Genomic DNA, 20,720 nt, shown 5'->3' on the forward strand with positions numbered 1-20,720 from the left:
GACCTCAAAATGTCATAAAAAACGTCATAGTATAGTAAGGCGTCAAAATCGGACAAAAAAAGTCAAAATTTTTTTGGACCTCAAAATGTCATAAAAACGTCATAGTATAGTATGGCGTTTTTTTCGGGCAAAAGAAGTCAAAATTTTTTTTGACCTCAAAATGTCATAAAAAACATCATAGTATAGTATGGCGTTTTTTTGGGGAAAAAAAAGTCAAAATTTTTTTGAACTCAAAATGTCATAAAAAACGTCATAGTATAGTAAGGCGTCAAAATCGAGAAAAAAAAGTCAAATTTTTTTGGACTTCAAAATGTCATAAAAAACGTCATAGTATAGTATGGCGTTTTTTTCGGGCAAAAAAAGTCAAAATTTTTTTCGACCTCAAAATGTCATAAAAAATGTCATAGTATAGTAAGGCGTCAAAATCGGACAAAAAAAGTCAAAATTTTTTTCGACCTCAAAATGTCATAAAAAACGTCATAGTATAGTATGGCGTTTTTTTCGGGCAAAAAAAGTCAAAATTTTTTTGGACCTCAAAATGTCATAAAAACGTCATAGTATAGTATGGCGTTTTTTTCGGGCAAAAAAAGTCAAAATTTTTTTCGACCTCAAAATGTCATAAAAAACGTCATAGTATAGTATGGCGTTTTTTTCGGGCAAAAAAAGTCAAAATTTTTTTCGACCTCAAAATGTCATAAAAAACGTCATAGTATAGTATGGCGTTTTTTTTGGGCAAAAAAAGTCAAAATTTTTTTCGACCTCAAAATGTCATAAAAAACGTCATAGTATAGTATGGCGTTTTTTTCGGGCAAAAAAAGGCAAAATTTTTTTCGACCTCAAAATGTCATAAAAAACGTCATAGTATAGTAAGGCGTCAAAATCGGACAAAAAAAGTCAAAATTTTTTTGGACCTTAAAATGTCATAAAAAACGTCATAGTATAGTAAGGCGTCAAAATCGGACAAAAAAAGTCAAAATTTTTTTGGACCTCAAAATGTCATAAAAAACGTCATAGTATAGTATGGCAGTTTTTTTGGGCAAAAAAAGTCAAAATTTTTTTGGACCTCAAAATGTCATAAAAAACGTCATAGTATAGTAAGGCGTCAAAATCGGACAAAAAAAGTCAAAAATTTTTTGGACCTCAAAATGTCATAAAAACGTCATAGTATAGTATGGCGTTTTTTTCGGGCAAAAGAAGTCAAAATTTTTTTCGACCTCAAAATGTCATAAAAAACATCATAGTATAGTATGGCGTTTTTTTTGGGCAAAAAAAGTCAAAATTTTTTTGAACTCAAAATGTCATAAAAAACGTCATAGTATAGTAAGGCGTCAAAATCGAGAAAAAAAAGTCCAATTTTTTTGGACTTCAAAATGTCATAAAAAACGTCATAGTATAGTATGGCGTTTTTTTCGGGCAAAAAAAGTCAAAATTTTTTTCGACCTCAAAATGTCATAAAAAACGTCATAGTATAGTAAGGCGTCAAAATCGGACAAAAAAAGTCAAAATTTTTTTCAACCTCAAAATGTCATAAAAAACGTCATAGTATAGTATGGCGTTTTTTTTGGGCAAAAAAAGTCAAAATTTTTTCGGCATAAAAATTTCATACAAAACGTCATAGTATAGTATGGCGTTTTTTTCGGGCAAAAAAAGTCAAAATTTTTTTCGACCTCAAAATGTCATAAAAAACGTCATAGTATAGTAAGGCGTCAAAATCGGACAAAAAAAGTCAAAAATTTTTTGGACCTCAAAATGTCATAAAAAACGTCATAGTATAGTATGGCGTTTTTTTCGGGCAAAAAAAGTCAAAATTTTTTCGGTATAAAAATTTCATACAAAACGTCATATATAGTATGGCATTTTTTTCGGCCAAAAAAAGGCAAAAAAATTTTCGGCCTCAAAATGTCATAAAACACGTCATAGTATGGTAAGGTGTCAAAATATGCTAAAAAAAAGTCAGATTTTAGTATGACCTCAAAATGTCATATAAAAAGTCATAGTATAGTAAGGCCTCAAAATTGGCCGTAAAAAAAGTCATACTTTAGTATAACCTCAAAATGTCATAAAAAAAAAGTCATAGTATAGTAAGGCTTCAAAATCAGCCAAAACTACTGTACTGTACTGTCAAATTTTGTGCAATGTGTGTCTTCCTCCTTTATTCCTGTGCAATGTGTGTGTGTCTTTTCATTGTGTGTGTCTTCCTCCTCTGTTCATCTGGGAGAAAAAAATCCTTTAAAGCGTTTGTCAGCAGTTTTAGAAAAGTGCTATATACAGTACATTATGGTTATTATTACAATCAGCCATCGAGCAGGAAATATCTCAACATGGCATGACACAGTGACATGATTTGTCACTTCATTTGTCCATTTAGCCACTGGAGGGATTAAAATACACAGCAAACAATAAAGTGATTCTCAGGCAGGCTCGAATGTTCTCACTTGTCCGTTAATGCGCTCACTGCTTTACATTTCTCTATGTAGCTTCATTAGATCTCCCGCAGATCCGTCTCATCTTTCTCCACCTTATTCATCCTTTCAGGCGCTCTATGAAAAATTCATACTAGGGGATGGTGAAATGCCCACTCTTATTTAAAAGAAATCATTCATTTTCACATCTATTGGTATATTCAGACTACCTCTTTAGATCTGAATCTGCACTTTACAGGGAGGGGAGGGAAGTTCTATAAGTGGTGGACTAAAAGGTCCAAGCAGGCAATTCATTTGCATGCCGGTACACGTTTCTCCTGCAGCAGACTGTGAACATCAATATATTAAACACCTTAAACTATGCAAACTAGCTTTTTGCCATTAGCAGAAAACAATATTCCTGTTGTTTTTCTGTCCTCATAGTTTCCGAATTTCACAGTTACTTCAACATGAAATAAGGTAATTCATTTTTGTAATTGTTATCAGTGATTTCTCTCATTCTTCCTGCTTTAAATTTGGTGTAACATATAAAACAATGAAAGCAACGCATGAATTTCAATCAAATTTAACCTAACATCTGCAAAATCGACAAGCAGGAAGGGTCACCAGGTCATGTAAATACATTACATATACATACACATATGCTTACACACACATGCACCATGACACTGGGTTAAATAAACACTTAGCTACTCCATCTGACCACGGGTCAATAGTGGCGTTGCGGTTCGCCTTGTCACTGGCTCAGTTGCACTCTTTAATTATACACCCATTGATTGGTCAGGATGTCGATAAAGCATTTTAGCAGCTTAATCCTTGCTGTATTAACGTGAGCAACATGCACATAGTTTATGTATTAATTCTCAACCTGAGGTGGAGAACTTGTATTTGTTGCGTCTTGCATTTCAATGCGGTTGCCCTGGGTTTTTCATGAAATGTCGATAGAAAGAGGAGAAACTGATCGATACGACTGCTGGTGGCAGGAAGAGGAGGAGGTGGTGGTGGTGGTGGAGGAGGACGAGGAGGGTGGGGGGGCTGCTGAATTTACTTTGTGTTTTGCTAAACTGACTATCTCTCTTCTGTTGTTCTACACTAACAAATCTATCAGGGAGAGAAAGACGTCTCTTACAGTTAAATTAGAGCTGATTGAAAAAGCAATTTTCAATTGTGTGCTGTTAAGTCAGTCTATTCATGCATAGATGCTAGCTGTAGCCAACTTCTCCTCCCCCACCATCCTCCCCCTCTGCATCTATACAGTAGATGAGAGTTGTTGCTGAGGGAGTCACTCCATCACTTCTGTGGCGACCTCCACGGTTCCAGCCTATGAATGGTAAGCACCTTTGGGTGGAGCCGCCCCTGGCTGAGGGGAGTGTGAGCTAGGTCGAACAGGGAGCACAGGGCCACCACTCACCATGACTGCGACAGACAGAGTGGAGAGAAAAAAGCACTTGCTTTACAGCTAACTGACAGCAGGTTAATTGACTGAACCCTCCCCTGTGCAGCACCCTGGAGAGTGGCCCCCACCCAGAGGCATCGCAATTCACCACCTAAGATAAAGACATTCATACTGATCTGTGGCATGCATGTGCTCATGGAAACCCACTGGGACTGATTATATAATAGGCCCTGTGTGATATCAAAAGTGTGGACTTTCTAGTCTTTTGGACCCAAGATTAAGATATATGTCACCAACAACAAACCTGTAGTAGATATCAGACTCTTCGACCTTTAGCTGTGATTTTAACTGAAAAAAACAAAACAAAACATCTTGCTTACAATATTGCAGAGTATTATTGAAAACCTGATCCTATACCTGTTCCTATATATGCAATAAACACTATATTAACAAACTGAAAAAGATCCCTTGACATGTTTTCAACAGATTTTTTTTTAAATGCATTTTTGCTGCAGTGAATTGTCTACAGGCTACAGCAGCTGAATTAAAATCAAAAGTGTGCAGTGTCTCTCTGCAGCTTGCAATGTGCATAATCCCATAAGTGCTGTTTTGATGCGGTTCTGCAGAGAGAAACCTCTCTCTGCTGGCACAGATGGGGATCACGCAAGCTATCATGTTGTTGGGAAGTTCAAGCCTCTATAATCACGGAGAAGCGATGGCGTCTTGTCGCACACTTGCAGCATCTATGAGCTTCAAAATTCAAATTGTACTTGTAAGGAATATTTTCACCTGACATTTTTACCGGCGGGGTTATAAAATGACAGCAAATTTTAACGGAAACCCAGGTCACGGTAATATGGTAAAATGTGGAGGAGGTTTGATGGTATGAAAATTTGGATACCGCCCAACTCTAATCTAGCACCACCAGCAGGTTGACATACTAGCATTGTCACTGTGTACAGAGGCCGTACTGTGGCTGTAGACTGTTGGTCTTATTTATTAATTTTTTGTCAGTTTTGTTGATTTTCCTCAGTTTGTGCTCTTTTGTGATGAGTGATTGTATATGTGATAGTTTATTGTACAGTACGGTTTGGGCATAAGGGCCGGTGATGTGGTTCACATGACTCAGTAATGTTAGCTACTCAGCAAGATACATTTTAAGTTGGCTAACAGTATCCTAACAGTATCCAGTATCCTAACAGTATCCTAACAGTATCCATCGTAAGCGTAAACTGACCAGGCATGGCTGTAGCGGTTAAACCCCTGAGTGTTAAACCACTGTGGGTTCTACAACTTATGAATTCAGCTTTTTGTGTGAGGAAAATTGTATTATTACTTCTTTCAAAAGTTACACGGTCTTCCTTTAAAGGCAGGATGTGAGTGGTTTGGAAAATCACAGTTTAAGAGTTTACTAACATGAAAAAAAAATCTGTTTTTGAATACTGAGGGAAAACCAAGTATGAAGGTAGTAACTTCCTAAGGTTTTGGGAATACCTGCGTTTCAGTAAATGTATGTATTTTGTATAATTTCAGTTGCTGTGTGCGAGCATGTGCTTTTAGTGATTCTGGTGCTGCAGGAAAATATAAAATATTAGGTTGTGAACCTTTCCCTTTTTTTCCCCACACAATGTAGCTTCAGAAGGTGTTGCTGTATCTGCTCCTGTTAGCGGCACAGCAGTGCGGCATTAAACCATCAAAAGCATGTACTTATCTTTACTGCAACGCAGCCTTTTATACATTTCCTGAGGGAAATGGAAAACAGCAGTATTGATAAAAAGAAGAAACATGAAAGATTTTCCAGCACTGTATCCTGATGCTTGGATCAGCTTTCATTTCTCAGGCTCAGAAACATTGCTTTTGTTTAAGCTGCCGAAAAGGTGGTGTGATGGTGGGCAGTTTGGGCATCACTCATGACTGTGTCATATAGCTGCCCTCTATTCCTCCCGTTACCCTGAAAGCACAACTTGTCTACCAGGGAACCTAAAAAGTTCAACTGCCAGTCACTGCATTTTGAAGCCAAACACCAACAGCAAATAAAGTAAACAACTAAAATATTTATTAACTGAAGATTTTTTTTTTTTTTACAGCAAACTCTTATCACGACACAATCTTCAAGTCAAATGACACTTAACCCTTTGAGTACAATTAGGTTGGCCACTCTGATCTGGAGAAGTAACAATGAACAGACCTGGGGTATTCCCCCTGCCGTGGTCCTCTATCAAGAACATGAACAAGCACATCAGGATCTAGAAGGTCCAAAACTGCTGCTTTTTAAAAAGTCAGACATTAAAGGAGAAACACAATGGCTTGCTATTTTTAGTAGGAACTGAATCAAGAACATTGTCATTTTCAACATTTTTTTTAACATGTGTACATAGATCTATTTTGTCTGGTTCTCGTGAGGCGATCTTTCAGTTCATACAGACGTGTGTTAGAGAAAAAAAAATGGCTTGTCCGTGCAGTGAATAGTCTGTCCAAGCTCATTGTCCGTTGGCAAAGACGCTTGAACTATGTTCATTCTGATTTCCAAAATCTGCTTCTGTTGATGCATCTGGTGAGAGACACTGATCAGAGATCTGTACATACACACAGGCTAGTCAAATTTATAATGCTGTCCTAAAACAGTGAAAAGACGTTAAACTATGACAGATACTAAAAGGGTTAAGGCAAGAATAGAAAAATAAAGAAATAGTAAAAACAATAGAAATGTTGCATCTCTCTCATACTCGACTTATAACACTCATATCCTAAGAAGCTGTGGTAGTGAGAATTATTCACATAGTCTTACTCTCTTTACAGAACCCTTCACTTTACACAGTATTTACAGCAGAACAGAATCTATCCCACAAAAAGAAAAGTAGTCCACTAAAATTAACACATTATTCATGAACACAATGATAATTAAAAAACTGTATAATTTTATCATATCGTCAGTATGTAAAAACATTTACACACAGACTTGCAAATAGTGTTTTACAGTAGTCATTATATTTCATATCAAATCAATCAACAGAGCAATCTGAAAACCTTGTTTTCAGTGATCTTTTTTGTTGTGTTTTTACAAATGTCTGCTTTTGATTGCTGTGTCAAACTTTGATGGGTACAGATACCATTTACATGACTTTTGTGTGTGTGAGAGTGTGTGTGTGTGTGTGTGTGTGTGTGTGTGCACTTTGTGCACAGTTGACAGTTTTATAAGAGGCATTGTGATAATGGATTAGTGTACACACAGAAATTCTCTGATGAGACACAAACAGATGTGCTGGCAACCAAAGACGACACAAGGTCATCGTGGCTGAGAGGTCAGAGCGGCAGCACACCTCGCTGCACGCCACCGCCCCCCGCCTCCAGAGGATAAACAACCTGCATCACCTTTCCCAAAAGGTTGTGAAATGACCGCCATGCTTCGGAATCCAAACAACAAAATATCCATCTGTACTGTTTCTGTGAGGGACCAGAAACACGACCAGAGACAAGCTAGTTTGACATTAAATAACAGAAGATCAGCAGGAGGGACGTGGCCGAGATATTTGCTTTCATTTCCATAGACCAAGGTCACCCCTGATGCCGGCACGGGAAGTTACTCTGTAGACAGGTGTCCACTGCGTCCCTCATTTCCTGCCTTCAGATGTAAGCTGCGCCCTCATTGGATATTGTTCATCACTTGCATCAGACATGATGCAAGTGATTGCTCACGACAAAGGCTCATCATATTTCTCTGGGACAGGAGAATGGCAGTGAGTCTTCTACTTTGGACGAGAGTTCCAGTGTCAGGCCTGACCTTGATGGAGAGTACCAGTATATTTTGGGGCTGATTTACGTCTCTTCACATGAAAAAAAAAGAACTTTGACAAAACCAAACAAAGGTTTTATTTTCGCCCCAAAGGATTATCTCAATCCCTAGAAGCTGTTTTTCCCTCTGAGGCAGCAAATTGATTCTTTTGAAGAAGATCAGTTCTGATATCTGCAACTACGCTGACGGTGAAGAAGAAGAAGAAAGCGTGGAGAGGACCTTCACTGTTGGAACCAGCTTTGAATACAAAACACCAGATATTCTTCTACGGAAAGTATTTTACTTGCTTTGAAATTAACTGATATTTGAAGGTGAACCTGGAATGACAGATAGAAGCATAATTTATGGCCACAACATGTAGCTCACTTTTCAAAGTCTGTGCCCATTCCAAAAAAAATTTGAGACCGTGTTAGAGATTCCTTCTGGTTTCTTGTGGGAGAGAAAAACAGTGATGGACATACAGGGTGATAACGACGACACTTAAGGGAAACGTTAGTGCTCTCGAGCTTGAGGATAATGGCGAGAGGTGTGGAAGAGAGGACAGGGCAGGAGGGCAGAGCAGCGTCAGAGCTGCGAGCGTATGAACTGTAGCAGGAGAAGCACCAGACTCTCCTGCCTTAATAAGCCTGGCTGTCTGTAAACAGATTCGACACTTGGTGACCTCCTGACATACTCAAATCCAGCCCCGTGTGACATGGCTTTAATTATCCACCCTCTTTCTTTTTCTCTTTTTTTCATGTCTCTGTGCCACACTTGGTGTGTGCCATATGGTTCACAGCTGAGGAGCCCTGGGAGACACCAGAGGAGTCCAACCCACCACAAGCTGTGCCGATTTAATCAACAGCTACGACTGGTGCTTGTTCTGGCCTGCAGGATTCTGCTGTGCACCATCACATTGCTTTCACATGCTTTTCATATCATGACTGTCGACGTTATACATAACTCTGGCAGGCAACCTAATCAAAGAGGGGACAGGCTGAGGGAAAGCGTGGAGACAGAAGTGTTAATGGCTTAGCAGAGCAGATAACAGCTATATCCCAATTCAGAGCCTGGGTCCTCTGAAGGATGTGGCTAATGAAGCTGGGTCATTTTAAAGGACCCGAAGACTGAAGGCTGCAGTGAGCTTGACACAAACTACTTTGTAGAAAGTGCCATCCAACTGCATCTGAAAGCTTCAATCAATGCTTCATCAACACTTGTAGTATTGAGAACAACCTCATTAAGAAGCTAATGTGTTTCAGCCCATGGCCTTGGCTTTGGTATGGGCCACAAGTAACAATGCAGCAGTCAGAACCCTTATTTTTTAGATCAGTAATTGTTCACCACCAAGCTACTGCCCTCAAAAAAAAATAAGTTAAAATACAAATGAAGACTAAAAAAAACAAATATGTATCCAAATTTGCAGTTTAACTTGTAGTGGTCCATTTCAGATCATGATGGAAAACATTCTGACCATGAGCTGAAACAAATTTTCCAACTGAACAACCGACCTAGGTAATAATGAAGTGCAGGTTACTGAGGGCTGCAATGAAATACTGTTTGCTTTTTTTTTTGGTCATATTGACGATGCATTTCATGGCATGTTTGGCCAGAAAACCATAACTCTATAATCTGAAATAACTTTAAATTAAGATTTAAAAGATTTAAAAATTAACACAGGTAGATTTTTCACCCGTTTCCCACAAACTTGCAGCACACAGTTGATGTGGACACATTATGAAAAAATCCATCAGGACATCCCAAAGGTTAGGGTAAGGTTTTTGCCAGGGTAAAATATGAAAAACATTTGGTGAAAGATGATGAAAATGCCAATCTCACAAGACAGAATTTGGCTCTATAGGAAACTGAACCCACTGCATCACTGCTGGAGGCGATTTTCTTTACTTTCCAAGGTTTTGGTTTAACATTAAACTACCTCCTGTTTCAGTGACAGAAAACTGCACTTTAAAGAAGATGCATTACCTTTGATCACCACAACGATAAATGTTTGTGACCACTTCCTCTAGGTGACCAAGCAACAGTCCGCCTGTGATCAGGTAACAGAGACAGCTGGACCACCACGACCTCTGTCCAGCTGTGAATCCTATTCTTTATGACAACTTTTAACACTCAGCTGCTTGTCTCTGGTTTCTGATTTGACATTTGACGCTAAACAGGTTTCCCCGAGACGTAGTGAAACAGAAAGAACACAAAGATACATACACAACACAGTGACTTTTGTGAGAGCGACTATAGCCTCAGTCTCCTCCTGAGCCACACACACACACACACACACACACTGTCTACAGAGTTACGGCAAAGAAGCACAGCCTCGACACCCCAGTCTGTCCAGTGTGTGTTTGTATTTTCTATGCACACACTGTCATGCACGTGTGTGCGTGAGTCTGTCTTATGAATCCGAGGGGAGGGTCATCAAATGGAGGAGGGGGTGCGGCAGTCCCGTATTGAGAGAGGATGGGGGGAGGACAGGAGGAGGAGAGCTTTAGTTGTTCTGAAGGCAGTCGAGATCCACTGAGCAGCAAACGCTCCCGTTCTGAGCAGCGTAGCATGAAGAGACAGGAAAGAAAAAAAGTATTAAAGTATTAAATGAACAGTAGTCAATTATAATATGCTCTACATGTTGAATGTACCAGCATGATCACACATCAGAGCCTGGGTGGCCATATTCAGTAAAATTATAGAACCTTAACACAGAGGGATGCTGCAGTTTCAGTAAAGGGCCAGTTTGCAAAAATTATAAACTGACTAGTGCTTGTAAAAATATACTGTGTTTTTCTCCTACCACCAGTCTAGTCATTCATTTTCGGGATTATCTGCTGTGCTTTTGAGATATCCATCTCTGAGATTTATGCTGCCACTCTAGTACATTGGAAGTGAGCAGAATTTAGGACGTGTGTTTCCAACGGTGACATATTTGAGAAATTGAGCAGCAGTATGTCTTTCCCCAGACAAGGTCCCAGTTATTCTGGATAATCAGCAGACCTCACTGTCACAGTGTCACACTTTCCATTGGAGCTACTTTCTACTGAAAAATAGTCCGTGTGAAAAGGGTTTCAGAGGCCAATAGCTCAAAAACTCAGCACATTAACTATCTGCATGGATCAATACTTCTTTGGTCATCAGGAAGGAGGACAGATTACTGACCAGGGTAATGGGGTCTGTGCCCTCTGCCACGAGACAGGCTCTTTACAGCTGTGACACATAATGGCACATGCAAGGTTAAAGGATGAGTCTGTTCATATTCTAAACTTTTTTACTGTCTACAAATCCCATGAAAAGATCAAACCAGTAATAAACTGATCGTCTTAACAACTATTGTCTGTGAATCCAAACATCGTTATTCCTCTGTGACAAAACTATTGTCCAAAAACTAAGAAAAACACAAAGTGAACAGCACCGTTGCACTGAGTGACATGTTCCTTCATTACCACGAACATGGGCAAGTTTATTTTGAGTCAGCCCCACATGCACTGTCCTCCTGCTGTAAATATTCACCACAGCACCAAATATATATGAACCCACTGAACATGTACACTGTCTGCAGTGTCCTGCAGGCTTAGAAAAATAACAAGCATTTTTTTTTTTTTGGATGAAACTACATGTTTGTAGTCCGTTTTTAAAACTTTACATCTTCAGTAGGAGTGAATGGGCTACAGCTCCACAGAAAATGCTGTGGAACTCAGATTGAGAGACAGACTAACCACACTTTTGGTCCTTTTATGGGATTTGTTGACAATAAAAAGAGTATGGCATATCACCAGTCTCATCCTTTAAGTTAACTCAAAGTTTCTGAAGTGACCAACCAATCACAGAGCAGCAGAGTGACTGACGAGCAGGTCTGCGCTCCAACAGTAGCTATAACCACTTGTTGTTACAACAGAGCATGGTGCCTTTTGCTGTAGCTGCCTATGCTGTATGTTTTGTTGAGCTAAAAAAAAGTGTTGTAAATGCATATAAAGTCTACTGATACAGTTTATATAACCACTATTCAAAATAATCAAGTGCAGTGCTGATTTTGGTTATATTTGATGTGCTTCTTCTGGCTAATTTTTGATTAAAAAAAAGAAAGACTCCCACATTATTTTTACTAAATGTGTGGAGATGATCTGAGTTATGGCGACATGTTCCTGACACAGTGATCTGCTCATTATGTTCTTTTGAGATTAAATGTCCCTTACATCATCTGTGGCAGTCAGATTTTTTTGTATTCATGTTGGAAGACAGACAAGCAGACGTCACATATCCTCCAGCGCGCATTAGCTAAACCCGCTGCACCCCTGTTTCCACCTCCAAGGATTTTCTGCAGTACCAATTTCCTGTAATGCCAACAGTTACTGGGAACAGGAATTTAAAAACTGTAGTATGAACTGAATCAAGCCTCTGTAACTGCATGAGATTTTCATATCGAAAAACTACCTTTACAGTGATCTAGTTGCAGGGATGGACAAACAACAGATGCAACCCTTCATAGTGGTTGTTGTTTCTTTGGCTTACCTTACACTTGCAGGTGGTGCAGGGCGAGTTGGGCATATGCCATGTGTCGCCACTGAGGCGGGTGACGCCTGCAGGGTCCTGGCACGTCTGCCGGATGTCATACGACAGGTTGTCGGCCAAGCAGGGGTCTGTGACGCAGCGCGGGCAACACTCACCCTCCGCCACCGCTGTGTACTCGCACATCAACACGGGGCAAACCAGAGGCCAGCAGTCAACCTCCCCCTCCTGCACAGACACAGAGAGAGAGGTAAAAAAAAAAAAAAAAAAAAAAAAAGAATTTGTCAGAAATGTTACTGGGTCTGCTGGTTTTTGTGTGTGAATCAGCTGATCCGGCAAATGCAGTTAAAGCTCACACGCTGATTTGTTTCCACGTCTCTAATTAGAGAGGTGGTAATTATCTGAGCCCTCTACACACACACACACACACACACAGAGCAGATCAGGGCCATGTGCTTCGTGTTGATGAGAACATTTTGTTTGTTTTCTTTGATGTCATCTGTTTCTTCTAACAAATCTGTTTCACCACACTCAGGGATTTAAGATGAAGGTCAGCTTTCATTCCTGCTGTCAAAACACATGTAGCTCCGTGTCAGTGCGTGTTCGTGTGTACAGACCATGCAGCGGCACTGCTGGCAGCCGTACAGCCAGGATGCTCCGCTGCGGTAGAGTGTGCGCCCACTCTGGTCCAGACACTGGCTGCTGGGCCTGTTGTCACAACCAGGACAGCAGAACAGATCCTCGTCTGGGTCTCCGCAATCACAGGGTCTCCTCCTGCAGTACGTCTGCCCGTCCTGCACAACAGAGCACAACAGTCACAGCGGTCAGGGACTAAACAGACTTAGGTCATGATAGTGGCCCTGACATAAGTGACTGACTTCAAAGAAATAATGTCAGCATAGACTCGAGTTTCATCTCACTTCATATCCTGGGCTGTAGAGACACATTTTACCCCGTTATATCGCATTACCGTGACCTGGGTTTCCGTTAAAATCTGCCGCTATTTTCTAACCCCGCCGGTCAAAATGTCAGGTGAAAATATTCCCTACAAGTACAATCTGAATTTTGAACCAAAGACATTACAAGGGAGGACAAGTCGGCTGCAGCTACAGCCCCGCTCATAGATGCCGCAAATGCGCAACAAGACGGCGTCACCAAACTGTTGGCTTGTGCCCACACCGTTCAGAAACTGAATACCAAACACTAATACTGAAACAATAACCACATAACATGCGCCTTCACGTAAGGACGTCACGTTCATAAACTTTACCCACTACGATTTATATAAAAATGAAATAAGGAGTTTATACTGATGTGAACAAGTAAAGCTTGAAATCTTTTCTAAGTGAAATTGTCCCTTTGTTGCCCGTACTATGCCTCATTGTCTTTGACAAACAGGCACAAACTCACAGAGGCACAGAGAGGACCAAGATAATGCTAGAGGGTTGCAAAACTTTTGAAAAACATTACTGTTCGTAATGGAAAATCCTGTCAGCTGTGAATCCTGCCCATTATTGTAAATGGCACGTCTAATGTTAAAAGCTGCACTTGAACACACCGCAAAGACTTCAGCCAACGAGAGGGAATACTCAATACTCTGTTCCTCATCCAAAAGAATCAATGGAATGACAAATAAACTAGCCAACCTATTTTCTCTGTAATTCTCTGTTGTATATACTCAGCATCAGAATTGAGAATATGTAAATACACTTGTGTCGTTAGCCTGTGGTCTGTAGGAAAAATAAAATGCAGAGGTGAAAAAATAGAGACAGATTTTCACCCTGTGTTCAACAGCTTTCATCAGTTTGGGTACAGTGTTGAAGGATTTCCTAATGCCCTGAATGTTGTTTCAAATCATTTTCATCTCTGAAAACCATACAATCCTGGAGAGAACACTGAATGCTTGGCTTTTCTTTTTTTTTTTTGAAAGGAAAGTGGTGTATTGCAAAAATGCTGAAACCCAGTTTTTAAAAAAGGCATATTAGAATTAGGATTTAAAGACCCCTATCAGACAAATCCAAGACAATGGGATATGATCAGGGTGTGTATCTGAAATCTCTTTCAGACCCTGTCAGGTAGAGCGAGCTAATAGTTTTGCACACTGGATCATTCAGGCAAATTATTCAAGGCCAGTATACTTCCAGAGGAGTTTAATGTGTTGTAGCAACTCTCAAATCTCCATTTTCTAACAGCAATTTATTAGAGCAGCGAATGCAGCGAGAATGCGTTAGAAGTTTGGCGTCTGGGCTGGAATACAAAGTCAAATGCAGAGGAATCTGCCGGATCTGTGAGACTCTCCAGCCACCGTGTCCCTGGCTGTCCGTCTCTACCCACAGAAAACTTTATGGGCCATTTTACTCTGCACGGCCAGCACTGTCTGGCCTGTGTAATGGAGATGTAAAAATGTTACATAAAATGGCTGTTAGAAAATGTATGGAGGCCATAAAATCATTCCGCATACCATTAAAAGGGCAATACAGAGCCAATGTTTTATCGATGCATATTGTCCTGCTACAGTAACCACTGAGTCCCGGGTTGCCAGTATCGATGGCCTTGGTCTTTACAGTTACGGCCCTGAACTTGCTGGGAAATTACTGCCAATTGTACCGTGCTGGCAGGATATACGAAGTCAGACTGTTCATTTTAACACCAGAGATATGACCGGGCCTGCATGCCAATGTTGCACTGTTGTGCAAGCCAAAACAACATTACTGCTTTTTTTTATGGCACCTTTGATGACAGCTACTTTATGATGAATTTGATGACTGCGAATTATTTCATTTTATTTTTTTTTTTTGTCATTAGATGTGACTTGTTTTCAGAGGTATTCCACTCTGAAAGTAATTTAATTTAGGAGCTTTTTTTGGTCCCCGTGGGGTCACTCTTGTAGAATGTTAAAATCGAATTCTCCTATTTAAGTACATTTATTGTTTTCAGTTTTCTTTACATAAGTCTTTTGGGAAAGTTAAATAAGAAAGATGCTCACGCTGAAGTTTCCAGCTTTCATTTCATATGCTAGAGTTTCTGAAACGTCTTTCCTTCCTTACCCACCTCTGTCTTTTTCACTCACAGCTTCACAGCCACCAGACCTCTGGTTTTCAGTCTTGGTCCCCAGAACCCAGATCACTGCCTGTTTACATTCAGTGAGCATGTCACATCTGACTCAACTCATGATTCCACAGCTAGAATGAAAGCCAGCAGGGGCCATGGGTCCTCAGGGTATCCTGAACACTGATCCCCAGGGTGAGCAGAGCATCTCCCAGCTCAATCGTGTCTCTTTTCTAAGCTCAGCTGTCTTTACGTGCTGGCTCTCCGTCTCTGAATCGTGAAATTCCCTTGTGAACGTATGTAAATGCCTATGTTTATTGGCAATTTACAATAAATAAATATGTAATGCTGCATTTCACGTATTGTAGCAAAGCTAGTTGTTCTTCTTTGTTTATGTCACTTCTCTGCCAAAGTCTGTGAAGCATGAGAATGAATACTACACATACAAAATGAAGGTAAGATAGCTCTCTGCATACACTGAAGAAAATGAGTTCAGCCACAAAGTATCTGTTAACACATCATAAGGGAGCTGCAGACATTTACTTATTATGCTTTTGAAATACATGAAATGTCAACAAAACAACTCTTTACTGGAAACGTGGCTGCCGAAGGACAAACAGCAATGGAAAGAAAGAGGGATGCAGCAGACGATGTTCACGCCCAAATGGTCACCTGTCTCTAAGTATATGTCACATGAACTGGACCTAAGTTCGGTTTAGTTGACATATGAACTTCTTGCAGAGGAAACAACGTGCGGAGGAAGCCACTGCAGGATGGAAATAATGGAAGTCACTGAACCAGCATGGTGGCAACAGGTTACACATACTATGACAGAGAAAAGCAAGTAATTCGGATGAGTTTACTAACAAGAGTTGAAGTAAAATGTCATAACTCACAATGCACAACTATAGAACAATTTGCCTTAGTTTACCCTTGGTATTTACAAGGGTAGTTCATGTGAAACGTCCTGTTGGTATACTCTGTCATTTTATTCCAAATAACCCTCTGTGCCTGTGTCCTATTAATCTCACTCGCTGAGCTTCACCTGCGCAAAGACAAACCTGATCAATATCTCACTTTCCTGCAGCCACATTGCAGCACCTCATTCTGATTCCTGGGCACAGAAATGAGTTGTTAAACTGCCACAAATATTTGTCTGAATGTAATGCAGGCTAATGACAAACAGATGGGACCACTGAGGTGTTGTTTTCCCTTGAGTCGACCCTGTATGATGCTTATTTTTGCTCTCCTGAGGTTATAATTATCAGAAACGTCCGATATTTTGGTGTTTGTTTCATAGCTAATTATACAGATGTTAATTAAATCAACCCTGGACAGTCAGTTACATGTTTGTGTGTGTCTTTAACAGTGATTACAATAGAAGCCATTAAGTCATCTTGGGTTTTCTGGAATATCAAACGCGTGCCATAAAGGTGAAAGGAAGTAAATTAACATGAATTTCTGTAAAAATCAGACTGTTCAGGAATTTGATAAGTAATTTGCATATCGTATTGGTGCTTGCCCTTGGTTTTGTCCCTCCTTCGTATTGGTGCTTGCCCTTGGTTTTGTCCCTCCTTTCTGTCTTTTCTCTTTTGCCTTCTTCAGTGGTGCCTGGATGATTAGCAAGTGGTGCTTCTCCTAAAATTTCTCTTTTCAGTGCCAAACATTTTGTAGACTTCAAAGGTGGCAGTTTAAAGTTTGTAGAAAAAGGAACATTCTCACATACTTATTCTTAAGAATATATATACACACATATCCTTGACAGTCTACTTTCAGGAAGTCATGGAAAAGAGGTAGAGTTTTAGGTCACAGCTGTGAGGAAAACCCTAAGTTAAGATCCTCCACCAGGCTGTGAAACCCAGTATGACTGAGTATACTGGATTTATATGTGGATGTTCTTCTGTACCTTGCAGGAGCATATAGCGCAGCGGTCAAAGCTGGGTTTCCAGTCTTCTCCATTACGTCTGATTCCTTCTTCCTGTGGGCAGTCGCCGCTGCAACCCGGACCAGATGTACACACACAGTCGTAGCCTCCCGGGAGGTTCACACACACACTGTCATTCCAGCAGGTGTGTGTCTGCAAACTGCACTCATCGATGTCTGTAAGACAAAGAGCAAGCCATATTAAATAACTGCTTACCTGTCATTTGTTGTGCGTAGTACCGTAGGAAAGTAATTTTGTGTGTCTCACAGTCAGTTTGACAGTCTTGTTGTGGATACAACATATAAAACAGGGACAAATTATTTTTTTCTGGGGAAAACTCAGATCAATAAGAAGTGGGAAGTTAAACATAGCAGCATCAGAAAACAAGCAAACACAGACTGCACCGGGTAAGTTTGTTCATACAAGTCTTTATGCAAGTTATGATGTTTGCTCGTTGTATTCTATTATATTCCATTTTCTCTCTCAGCGTGAGACCATTTCCATCAGCTTGGAAATGCAAAACATGCTTGCCTCTGAAATTATTTTGTTAAAGTTGAGACTTCAAACAACATGACACGGGGCTGTGTATTGAAGCTCAGGACTTTTTTGGTCCCAACCAAAACAATAAACAATAATTCTGCCTATTTTAATGGGTAAAATTATTTAGCAGCATATAAAATTTGAGAACTGCCTTTAAACCACAGACTTGTCAGTAGAAAAACATGTTACATTTTTGTAAAGTACATTTCAAACATAAATATTCTTTTGTGAATAATAAACAGTTAATTTGACTGACACACAACCCTGCCTCATAAAAAAATAAAAATAAAAAAAAACATACAATATACTACTCTTTGCTTGCCACTTTGAATGAATCACATCTCTTAGTCTTACCTAACTGGTAGATGTGCTGCACATTTACTTTTAATTAAATCTTCTTTTTCTTCACATTATTATGGAGCTCGACAGGTATCAAGTGTAATATTTGTAATAATTTGTGTTCCCCAAGTCGCTTTAATCATCCCTTCAAATTAATAGCATTCAGGTACTGTAGTAGTAGAAAGTGAAATAACAGGCTGTTGTGGTCAGTTAGGCAGGGGAGCTTTAGCAGCAGGCTTGCAGCTGTGTTTTAGTACAGATGTTTCTTCAGTTTAATGAATCAAATTAATAGTAGCTTTCCCCATCTGCACGGTATTACTCACATGCTGCTGTGTAATGGAGTGCAAAAAAAAAAAAAAGCACCGAACCTGTGAGATATGTGGACATTATGCACGTCTCAGGTTCTGACTGTTAATCAAACATTGCGTTGTCTTCCTCATCCCTTAAATACATTTAAGGTACAGTGGAAATGACCTGAATTACAATTTGAGGGAAGTGTAACAATATATTACACTACCCTTCACCGTATACAAGAGTATAGCTTGCATACATACTGGCATCACAGCTTCAGTCACATCAATCATAGCCTTAGTGGATTCAGAAGAATCATCAAAGGAATGAGGCATCTGCTCAGTCAGCTTCTTTCCCACTTTTCCTTTCTATAAACCAAAAGAGCCAACGTGAACAGAGAGGACAGACTGCATTTTCATCTACTTTTATCAGCATGGCACAGGAAACGGTGTCAAAGGTCTGTCCCTACCATTTTATCAAGCCATGACATTTAACTCTCTTTATCCTCACTAAATGTGAGCTGTTCAGAGAGAAAAAGACCAAAGTCCCTACGACGGTAGCTCTGCTCTCCTGCCAGCACCTGCCGCATGCAGACATCGATCACACCCACACTACACTGACAGCACACTACTAGTGTTACCTGAACAAAGCCAGAAAAACTAGAACTAAATAATTTTTTTTTTTTAAAAAGGAATTCATGTGTTTAACTTTAACCACGCTCACACTGTGAGCAACACGGTCAACAAGCATTACATTTACTTTATACAATGTTGACTGAGGTGGGAAACTGTGGAGACTGTCAGCTGGTCTAAGAAGCCTGGTTTCCACACCTCCCTGTTTTCCTGCTCATGCAGTGTGTACAGTATAACCAGACTTGGCTCAGCTGTCACAAGTTTAAGCTTAATGCTATTATAGCAAGGTAAAATGCCCATAGGCAAAACACCAACGGGCATTCAACCTATTGTTTTCTAAGTAAGCCCACTTATCCTCCGTCCCTGCGTCAATACTCCAGAAAAGCAGCAATTTTATAATATTTGGATTTGACCCTCAGATAGTCACATACAGTACTTCTGTCTGTCCAGTGCTCGCAGCGTGTGCTACAGCTGTCGAATTACATGTCATATTATGCTATAGAGAGCCAAAGTGAAACCTGAATTTCAGGTTTCCAAATTAGTACTTACAAGCTGGTAAAATGAACTTGTCAAAGCAATGTAACACCAAAGCAGCAAAAATACTTGACTTGCACCTCCAGCAGACAGTTACATCAAAATGTTTAGAGCCGCTGGCCCATGTTGCTCACACTGTGAACACCAAGCAGGCTAAATTTTTGCTTTCTCCAGTGGAGAATGATGAGTGGTGTCCGGCAGGCAGACCTGCTCTGGGTGGACAAGAGGTTTTGGTCAATGCTGCGGCCTCACCGGGAACAACAATACACAGTGACAGTGCTGAATGCACACTCTAATGAAGTTTGCTGGATACAGAGAGAGGAAAACAGCTCCGCAGAGAATTTATTGTGCCTGCGACAGACTATTTGCATACACTAAATGAAATTCCCATCAGCCAGTCAGATATACTGTACCTCCGCTGGTGAAGGATTAATGCTCTTCATGCTACATTCACCACAGCCACAAGCTGCTGCTCGCTGATGAAGCGTACTCTTACATGCTGGCTGTGAAATACTGTCTTACAAGCAAACACAAAAGCCCCAGGAGGACTCAGCTGAGCACAGCCAACCATATGAAAAACTTCCACTCACACCTACATGTGCTGTTAAACATGAACGCACTAATCCTGCGGTGCATGTACATGACAACTCGCATTCATGCAGGCATAGACACACACACACACAGATACACAAAACAAATAAATCCCTATGACAGATGTTGGTAATTAGAAGGCATCAGAAAGCTCTGTATTTGAGTATTTAAATTACATTTCTTTGGTATGTCTCCAGGCAGCCCATATGGAAAGGTCATGTGCATCACAGGAAGAGAAAAAATGATGCACACACACACACTGTCGCGCAGGGAGACAGTGAGTTTATGGTGTATTATCCTCATCTTTATGCACAATCTGCTTATTAAAGCCACCTGTCTCTCCCTAAAGCATTAGGCATAATAAACACTTTTTGAGATGCAGTCCATGCAGCTCTTAGTCAAAGCAATAAAGAAAAAGCTCTGCTGCTTGCAGCTGCTCTGGTCGTCACCACAACAATATACAATGCAACACAATGCAGCACAATACGGTGTAAAGAAATGTATTGCATCGCAGCATAGCCAGCTCGACACATTGCGCCGCAACAAGGCAGAACACAATACAATCCAACATGAAAAAAACATGAGTGAAAACAACACAGCATATTGTGACAGTTGAACACAACCTACTTTTACCATTTATAATACTTCACTGTTTCAATACACCACACTGAAATATTATGACAGGATGTACCGTAACACAAGGTATTGTACAAATCTT

General features: G+C 40.2%; 1 protein-coding gene across 1 annotated transcript in view; it reads right to left on the reverse strand.

Moving 5' to 3' along the window:
* Positions 1–10,094: 10,094 nt before the first annotated feature.
* The window catches only part of LOC121180893 (protein kinase C-binding protein NELL1-like), a 209,276-nt gene continuing 198,650 nt past the window's right edge, over positions 10,095–20,720 (reverse strand). The window contains exons 17-20 of the mRNA XM_041036577.1: positions 17,058–17,251; positions 12,721–12,897; positions 12,107–12,331; positions 10,095–10,145 (exon numbers count right to left, since the gene is read on the reverse strand). Of these exons, the coding sequence (XP_040892511.1) occupies positions 10,095–10,145; positions 12,107–12,331; positions 12,721–12,897; positions 17,058–17,251 (647 nt within the window). The remainder of the gene's footprint in view (positions 10,146–12,106; positions 12,332–12,720; positions 12,898–17,057; positions 17,252–20,720) is intronic.

The sequence above is a fragment of the Toxotes jaculatrix genome, chromosome 1, assembly GCF_017976425.1.
Source record: "Toxotes jaculatrix isolate fToxJac2 chromosome 1, fToxJac2.pri, whole genome shotgun sequence".
Taxonomy (NCBI): Eukaryota; Metazoa; Chordata; class Actinopteri; family Toxotidae; genus Toxotes; species Toxotes jaculatrix.